Source organism: Orycteropus afer, unplaced genomic scaffold (genome assembly GCF_000298275.1).
Source record: "Orycteropus afer afer isolate SDZICR_OR568_19922 unplaced genomic scaffold, OryAfe1.0 scaffold00048, whole genome shotgun sequence".
Lineage (NCBI taxonomy): Eukaryota > Metazoa > Chordata > Mammalia > Tubulidentata > Orycteropodidae > Orycteropus > Orycteropus afer.
Genome location: NW_006921635.1, coordinates 6,180,223 through 6,189,811, shown reverse-complemented (window position 1 = coordinate 6,189,811; position 9,589 = coordinate 6,180,223). Strand labels below are relative to the sequence as shown.

Genomic DNA, 9,589 nt, shown 5'->3' with positions numbered 1-9,589 from the left:
TTTCACGCAAATTCTTCTGCTAGTTGGGGTTTAGTCCAATTCTGCATCCTTTCCTTCAAGGCTCAGGGGTCCAAGATTATCTTCTGTGTCCGTGTTAATTGGTTTCCCTTTTCTTTGTTGAAGAGGGTCTGTGCAATCCTTCTGCCTAGTCTGCCATCTTGCCCCGCCTCCTACCCCAGAAGTATTTAAATGCCCTCCATTAGCCTTGAGCAAGGGTTGGCACTTCTTCTTCTTTTCTTTTTTTTTTTTAAATCTTTACAGTCTTCCTTTCACAGAATATCTGGTGGGTTTGAACCGCCAACCTTCTGGTGAGCAGTCAAATGCCTTAGGCAATTGCTATCAAGTCGATTGTGGGTTGGCACTTCTTCTGTAAAGGGTCAGACAGTAAATATTTTAGGCTCGGGGACTAGTGGGTCTTTGTTGCGGCTACAGTGCTCAGCTCTGCTGCCGATGTTCAAAAACAGCCACACAATGCATAAAAGAACAGGCTGTGTTCCAAAAAAATGTTATTGATGAACATTGAAATTTGGATTTTAGGATTTTATGTAATTTTCACATCTTGAAATAGCATTCTTTATTTTTTTGCAGTCATTTACAAATGTGTGAAAAACCATTCTTAGTGTCCAACCCAAACCAAACCCTCTGCCACCGAGTGAATTCCGACTCATAGCAACCCTGTAGGACAGGGTAGACGTGCCCCACAGGGTTTCCAAGGCTGTAAATGTTTAAAGACGTAGACTGCCTCATCTTTCTCCTGCGGAGTGTCTGGTGGGTTCGAACTGCTGACCTGTTGTTTAGCATCTGAGTGCTTTAACCACTGCACCACCAGAGCTCCTTTCTTAGTGTCCGGGCTGTGCAAAAAACAGGTCAGCTAGATTTGGTCCAAGGGTCATAGTGTACCGACCTCTGACCTGAGAATCAAACTGCTGTGTGAATTAATTAGAGTCAGCAGGATGGCTTGTAAACACAGATTGCTGGGTCCCACCTGAAGAGTTTATGATTCAGCAGGCCTGGGGCAGGGCCTGAGAATGAGCATTTCTAATCAGTTCCCAGCTGCTGCTGGTGCTGATCAGGGGCACACACTTTGAGAACCATTGACCTAGAACACCACTTCCTTCCCCCTCAACCTTTAAATCTCTAGCTGGGGTACGTTAAAGCCTTCTTAACCTTGGGAATGATTTTTCACCAGGATCACAGATTAATTTGGTTAGAGGGACCCCTGTTCTCAATAGCAATCTCCCTAGGCACTTGATACCAGAACTTTCTCTTTTAGCTAGCTTAGGGACAGCGTTGGAGTTGAAAGATTTTGGTGTATTGATGGGGGTGGGGAGAAGAGAGCTTATTTCTGATTATTAAAAATAATACTTAAAAAAATTTTTTTAAATTGTGATTTGGGTGAAAGTTTACAGAGCAAATTCTTTTTCCAGTTCATACACATTTTGTCTCATGACATTGACTGCAATTTCCCACAATGCAACACTTCTCTTCCCACTGCCTCGCCTTAGTTATCTCTTCCCTGTGTCCTTCCCTCCCATGCACTTCCGCCCCCTCTGAGCTGTCTCCCTGTGCAAACACTGCCCTTCTGTTCTCCCACAATTGATCACTCCAAGGAGTGTATCTACCTGATGTAAATGTTCAGCCCATAGGCCTATTATTTGGCTGGACACCATAGGAGTGAGTTCAATTCCAGACCTGAAGAATAGCTAGGGGCCAGAGTAAAAAAAGATACATTTTGAACTGAACTTTTAGTTTTGTGATAATTTTAAGTTTATAGAAAAATTGCAAAGAGAGTAGAGAGAGTCCCCATTTACCCCTTACCCAGTTTCTCTGAATGTTAACAACTTACCTTAATCATGGTACATTTGTCACAGCTAGCAAATCAACATTGGGACATTACTATGAACTGAACTCTAGATTTTATTTGGGAGTCTCTGGGTGGAAAGACTTGGCGATCTACTTCTAAAAAAATCAGCCATGGAAAACTCTGTGGAGCACAGTTCCAGCCTGACACATATGGAGGCACCATGAGTTGGAATCAACTCAACAGCAACCAACAATATTATTGTCACCGCTATCATTACAGTTTTCTTTTCGTATGTATAGTCCAAATTTTAACAGGAATGGTTAACTTGCCCTTCTGGTGGTTCTTTAAGACTTTTGTTCCACAGCCTTTAATTAGTATCTCTCCGAGTGGTCCCCAGATCATATATGGCAGAGTCATTTGGGGCTGGATTAAAAAGGTACATTCTCCAAGTCTAGAATTACTGGATCAGAACCTCTGGGCATAGAAGCCAGGAAAAGGCTATTTATCAAGTTCTACAGGGGATTCTGATACCCACAAAAGTTTTAGAATTCAATGTCTTGCACACTCAGAGGTCCAGAAAGGGAGCTAAAGAAACATCAGTAGAAAGGGTCAACCCCAGCTGGTCTAGGCTGCCACTGGGGACACTGTGCTGACGGGCCGACTCAGGTTTTGAACTCAGAAAGACCTGAGTTTGAACCACATCTACTAGTTTTGTGGTATTAGGTCACAACCCACTGAACCTGTATACCTGCACAGCTCCCTCCCTTTCCTGCCTCCAACAAATCTTCAACAAATGTCACTTTCTCTGATTAATTTTGCCTGACTACACTATAATTGCTTGCCTCCTCCCAGAGGAGCTCTGGTGGTGTAGTGGTTAAGACATTTGGCTGCTAAACAAAGGGTTGGTGGTTTGAACCCATCAGCTGCTCCACAGAAGAAAAATGGGGTGGTCTGCTTCAGTAAAGATTTACAGCCTTGGAAACCCAATAGGTGTGGCTATAAGTCCAAATCAACTCAATGGCAGTGAGTTTGTCTCCTTCCAGCACTGGTTTTATTTTTCTCAGTAGCATTTATCATCATCCAATATACTGTCAAGGAGCCCTGGTGGCACAATGTTTACAAACAGGTCACTGGTTTCAACCCACCAGCCACTTTGCTAGAGAAAGAAGTGGCAGCCTGCTCTGGTAAAGATTTTGTCTTGAAAATCCTATAGGGCAGTTCTAGTCTGTTCTACAGACTATGAGTAGGAATTGACAACTGGAATGGACTTCTTTGTTTTGGTTTAATATACTACTAACAAGCCCTGGTGGTGCAGTGGTCAAGTACTCATCCACTAACTAGAAACGAAAGGTCTGTGGTTCACACCCACCCACTGGTTCACACCCACCCAGTGGCTCCACAAAAGGTCCAGCCATCTGCTAGATAATCCTATGGGACAGCTGTACTTTGTCTCATGAGGTCACTATGAGTCAGAATCAACTTGATGGTACCCAACGATATATAGTCTATTTTACTAATTTAGTGTCTGTCTCCCCCATTATTAGCTCCAAAAAGGCTTTATCTATTTTATTGATCGATGCCTCCTGCATGCCTACAATAGAGCATGCCACGTATGGGCATTCAATAATTACTTGTTATATGAATATACCCACCTGTAAAAAAATGGAGCTAATAGTGTGTCTCTTCTAAGTAGATCACTATGAGTCAGAATCGCCTCTACAGCAACAGGTATGGTTTTGGGTTTTCCTAGCTACTAGGGCTGTTATGGGGAGCTCTGGTACCATAGTGCCTAAGTCATTTGACTGAAAACCAGAAGGCTGTAGGTTCAAACCCACCAGCCACTCTGCGGAAGGAAGGTTGGTCATTTACTTCCGTAGTGATGTTGTTGTTAGGTGCCGTGGCATTTCCGACTCATGCACAGCAGAACGAAACACCGCCCGATCCCGCGCCAGCTCCATGATCCTTGCTATACGTGAGCCCATTGTCGCAGCCACCGTGTCAATCCATCTTGTTGAAGGCCTTCCCCTCTTTCCTCCACCCTCCACCTTACCAAGCATGACATCCTTCTCCAGGGAATGGTCCCTTCTGACAATATGACCAAAGTAGGTCAGAGAAGTCTGGTCATTCTCCCTTCTAAGGAGAATTTCGGCTGTACTTCCTCCAGGACAGATCTATTAGTTCTTTTAGAAGTCCATGGTACTTTCAGCATTCTCCGCCAGCACCACAACTCAAAAGCATGAATTCCGTAGTGATACTGCCTCGGAAACCCAAGGAAGGGTCGCTATGAGTCGGATCCGACTTGGCCGCAGTGAGTGAAGGCTGTTATGAGTATTAAATGAGAAAATACATTTCAAGGGCTTACAGCATAGTGTTCAGGTACATATTGAATTACTATTACCTTTGGGTGCTTCTTAAGGTCTAAGCCAGGGGCGAGAGGCGGAGGTTTCTTGTACTTTTCTGGCAGAATTTTACTGTCGATAAACCCCTTTGCCCCTGTCTCTCCTGGGTCACCCTCCCAGAGGAGTTTCTGGTTCCTCAACAAGTAATCAGACAAGTCTAACTGGTCCTCCAGCAAGAGGATCAATGGACTAAGCAGGTGCAGCTTAGCCTTAACTTTGACCAAGCGCTTTCCTCCCTTGCCTCACTATCCAGTCGGCGACTCTGAACGGACGTCAACCGTAATAGCCACCTCCTCTAACCAAGTTAATTCCAATATCAAAGAGAAGAAAAGCTGCCATTGAAGTGGCAATTGGAAGCACCCCGGTCCACGCAAGAGCGCTCAGCCACAACTTACAACCCTCGACTATCGCGATAGACTAGTTAGCCCTGTGCTGGCCCTTTAACAGCCCCTTCCCGGGGAGCGACCCCGCGCGTGCGCACTGTGGTTCTGCGCTTGTCATCATGGCGACGCGGGGCCATGTGCAGGACCCTAACGACAGGCGCCTCCGGCCCATTTACGGTGAGTGCTTGGGGCCAGTCTGACCGCCAGCTCGGTACGCCGAGGGCTGCCGTGGTTGAGGCGAATGCCCGAGAGGAGCACCGAAGGCTCGGGCGTGGGTCCGCTGGCGCGGGGGGGCGGGCCGCGCGGGCATCTAGGCCGCAGCCGCGGGCCTCGAGTGAGCGCCGGTCGGGCTGCCCTGAGCCCTGAGGCGGCGGCGGCGCTGTCGGGATAGCGTTGGGTCCACAGAGCTGACCCCGAAAGCAGGACCTGTGAGGCGCTTCCTCTCGCAGAGACCCGCGCAGTCCGCTGCCTGAGTTAATTGCCCTTCCAGAGGACCTGAGATCTCTCCAAGGGGGAAGCTGGCTCCGGTTTGAGGGTGGGACGTCGGACCTGAGGGGAAATTCCCCACCGAAGATGTTTTCTTTATGGGAACAGGGTCTGGAGGGTGTCGGACTTAGGTGCACATTGAGAAATTGGTCCAGAGAGGGAAAAGAGCTGACGCAAGGTCACCCAGATCGAGTTAGGAGCAGGCCCGGGATTCGAGGCGCCAACCTAGAGCTTTTTTGGTGGAGAAACAGCTGCTCACAGCACATATGGGAGGCCGGTGGGCGGGCAGGGAAGGGTCTTCAGCTCAAAATAGCGTAGAGAGACGGTGATGGCGAGTGTCAGCGGGCCACGCAGGGCTGCGGCTCGGTTCTTCCTTTTTGCGGCTTGTCTGTGCGTTCTCTGCAGCTTGCTCTCCGCGTGCTAAGCGGACCCCACAACGCTTACCTCACGCCACAGACTGTAAGATCTTCATGTCATCCCCCTATCCCGGTTGGGAAAAATCACAGATTGGAATGTGGGAGAAACACCTTTTCAAATCACTGCGATGCTCTGTTAATTGGACAGTGGTCCATTTCGCGTTTCCTTTTTTAAATGGTTGTATGGTCTGGGTCTATCTCAGTTAATGGTGAGGAAGTATCAAGGTCAATTGTTTTAGCAAAATGAGATCTATTTATAATATGGATGTTACTAAATGGAGGTTCTGTACAAGGCTGAGGTAATTTAACTTTTTTGGGGTGTGGGAAGGGACTTTGTATTTCTGCCACAAATGGTCCTGCTTTTGTTATTTGTACCATGCTTTATGTTCACATCTCGTCTGATTCTCGATATAGATAGTAATACATACTAGCTAATGTGTGTAGGCTGCTAATTGTGTGTCCTTGGCCTTTTATACAGGTTTTCTCAATCTTCAAGATATTCTCCGGAGGCAGTTTTATTTTTTCTAATTCTCTCTCTCTCTCTTTTTTTTTTTTTAACAGGAAATTAGGACTTTATTGATGCAGTGAACTTTGTTTAAGGTCACTCAGCTAGCATTTGGTAGCGCTAAGATTTGAACCCCTGTGGACTGTTTCAGGCTTATCTTTTTAACCACTCTGCTAGCAAGCACTTCCTTTTGAGTTGAGGACACTTACTTGCTTAAATTCACACAGTTAGGACGCTGACTTCCATTTCCTGAGGGATGCATATTCTCATGCCTTCCAGTCTGTTTACAAAGGGCAGAGACATTATAGTCAGGATGGGAGATGGAGAGGAAGAGATGAATCCAGGGCTCCCAGTTTGTGGCTCCTTATAGGAGCTCGGGTAGCGTAGTGCCTAAGGCACTTGACTGCTAACCAGAAGGCTGGCGGTTCAAACCCACCAGCCGCTCCTCGGAAGGAAGGTTGGGCAGTCTACTTATGTAGTGATACTGCCTAGGAAACCTGTGGAGGGGTCACTATGAGTCAGGTCCGACTTGACGGCATATAACAACAATAGCTCTGTGCAACAGCTGCCTGCAGACCTCTATTTTTTTTTTTTTTTCTAGGCAAAAAAAGAAAAGAAAAGTCAATACATTTAAGAATAATTGGATTTTTAAAATTGTGCTTGAGGACTAAGGAAAATGCCTCTGGTCCCAAGAGTCATTTTGAATTAGTAGTGCTTTGAATTCGCCACTAAGAAAAACCATGTCCATGTCACATTACTAAACATCAGGATATGTTGACCCAAAATGACATGTCATTCTCAACACTGAAGTCAGAATTATGTTGTTTTTGTTACAGCTACATGGGAAGAGGATTAGAAGAGACCTTTAGAATCCAAGGCAACTAATAGAAACTGGCAGGAATAGGAAAAGAAAGGGTACAGACCATCCTTGGCTTCAGCACTTTTGACTTTTGAACTGCAGACTTTGGAACAACCAACCCCTGCTTTTGTTGTATAAAGAATACATCAGTACCTCTAAATCACTGTTGTTCCTGGAATTCAGGCTTTCATGAACTGACGCATGCACAAGCTCATACATGGTAGTGCTTGCCTCCCAGCCAAAGGTTTAACAGCTGCCAGCCAGCACGGACTTAGTGCTTACTTGTGCACTGACTACTCTACAAGGTGGAGAAGCTTATTGTCATCAGAGTAGGAAACTGTGTGTCAGAGAGATTGACTTTTGCAGCTAATAAGTTGTGGAACTGGGATTTGAACCAGGTCTTCTCACTGGAGAACCTCGTCCTTTACCAGGTTCAGATTCAGCAGCATCACTATCTTTGTTTAGCAATATTTGTACTGCCAGAGTTTTAGGATTTTACAGCTGTTGGAAACATTTCTGGAGACTTCAGCTCTTCCTGAATATTGTTGCAGGTAGAAGTGCACAGGGTTATGAGGGTGATTCATTTTTAAATGTGTTCATTTATGGGGTAGTGGAGAAATTGAGAAAGACAGTCAATATTTCATTGTTTCATTCAGGCATTTATCTCTTTCCCCACTCCATAGTTTTGAATAGTTGGAAGTGGTAGATATGTTACTTAGTAAATATAAACCCAAACCAAACCAAACTTACTGCCATTGAGTCAATTCTGACTCATAGCGACCCCCACTGGGTTTCTGAGGTGGTAAATCTTTGTGGAAGTAAATTGCCCCATCTTCCTTCCACAGAGCTGCTGGTGGGTTTGAACTGCCAACCTTTTGGTTAGCAGTTAAATGCCTTAGGCACTGTGCCACTGTTGTTTGTTGTTATGAGCCATTGAGTTGGACCCGACTTTTAGTGACCTCTCCTTGGGTTTCCGAGGCAATATCACTACAGAAGTAGATTGCCCAACCTTCCTTCCAAGGAGTGGCTGGTGGGTTTGAACCACCGGCCTTCTAGTTAGCAGTCAAGTGCCTTAGGCACTACGCCACCAGAGCTCCTGCTGTGCCACTAGAGCTCCTTTTTAATAAAAACAGATAGCCAAAAATAAGTTGCCATTGACTCGTGGCAACCCTATATGTGTTGCAGGAGAACTGCTCCATAGGGCTTTCAGTGGTTGATTTTGTAAAAGTAGACTGCCAGGCCTTTCTAGGTCCCTTTGGATGAACTCCAACCTCCAACAGAGTGCGTTAACTATTTCCACCACCCAGGGAATCCAATACGTGTATATTGAATTTGTGAATTGTTCAGTTAGCAGCTGCAAAATAGGAATTAAAGATTTTCTGAATAGAAAAAGTATTCTCGTGGTTTTTAGAATACACACACATATGTGTATATTTAAATTTACTTTTCTGGACGCAAGGTTCTTTGTTCTAATCTGTCTTACAGGTGCCCCCTCCTCCCCAAGTCTTGTTCTAGCTGGATCGGGTGTAATGTATTTCCCAGCTGTGTTTTCCCAAATGATAATCAGTTCTTTGGTGAGTTAGCACATTTCCTTTAGGTGTTGGCTGAACTCCAGCTCAGGTAATTATTCTGCTATAGTTCGTTAGTAAAAACTTCCAGGTCTTCCATCAGTTGTGGTGGTGTGAGCTTTCTATTGGGCATTGTTGCGCTGTGCACAATGTCCTGTTTCACCCCAGAAGTGACAGGGCATCCTGGTTAGTGAGAACTATCTTGCCTTTCTGTGGAAAAGTCACTTGGAACCTCTCTCCCTCTTTTCTGAAAATATGACCATTTAAAAAGCCCTGACTTCTCTAAATGTTAATAACTTCTTAAAACTTAAAGTTTTTAATAACATTCCTAGAAGAATACAAAGGGTTAGAGGGAAGTAGGAGCGTAGGGCAAGATTAACAGGCTCATTTTTCTTTTTTCTTTCTTTTAAATTTACTGTGGTTTGGGTGAACGTTTACAGAGCAAATTCATCTTCCATACACCAGTTCACATACACTTTATCTCATGACATTGACTGCAACCTCCCACAGTGCAGCAGCTCTCGGCTTACTTCCTCCCTGTAGCTACCTCTTCCCTGTGTCCTTTCCTCCTGTGCACTCCTGCCCCCTGAGCTGTCTCCCTGTGCATACACAGCCCTTCTATTTTCCCATGATTGATAGCTCCAAGGAGTGTATCTACCTAATGTAAATGTTCAGCTCGTATGCCCGTCTTTTATTTGGCTGGAAGTCACAGGAGTGAGTTCAATTCCAGACCTGAAGGGTAGCTAGGAGCCATAGCCCCAGGGGTTCCACCAGGCTCTATCAGACCAGCAAACCTGGTCCCCCCCCCTTTTTTTTTTAATGATTTTAAGTTTTGTTCCATATTGTTCTCCCATTCTATCCAGAATCTCCTACGTAGATTCCCCCTCCAAGTGGTCAACAGTGGTAACCAGGCACTATCTAGTTCTTCTGGTCTCAGTTCTTCTGACTGAGGATCGCATGGTATACCAGTCCCTTAGACTAATTGTTTCCACGCATCTTTGGTTTTCTTCATTCTGGACGAGGAGAGGACCCATCATTGATTGCATCTAGATGGCTGCTTGCCAGCTTTTAGGATCCCAGTGGCTGTTCACCAAAGTAGGATGTGGAACAATGTTTTTGTGTGGCATTTTATGCTAATTGAGTCCCCTGTAACCAGGGCCCTGGAGACT

At 45.4% G+C, this 9,589-nt stretch overlaps 1 protein-coding gene across 1 annotated transcript in view; it reads left to right on the top strand.

The window, feature by feature from the left end:
* Positions 1 to 4,705: 4,705 nt before the first annotated feature.
* NAA25 (N-alpha-acetyltransferase 25, NatB auxiliary subunit) overlaps positions 4,706 to 9,589 on the top strand; it is an 85,496-nt gene continuing 80,612 nt past the window's right edge. Inside the window, exon 1 of the mRNA XM_007938179.2 lies at positions 4,706 to 4,763. Coding sequence (XP_007936370.1) covers positions 4,706 to 4,763 — 58 coding nt within the window. The remainder of the gene's footprint in view (positions 4,764 to 9,589) is intronic.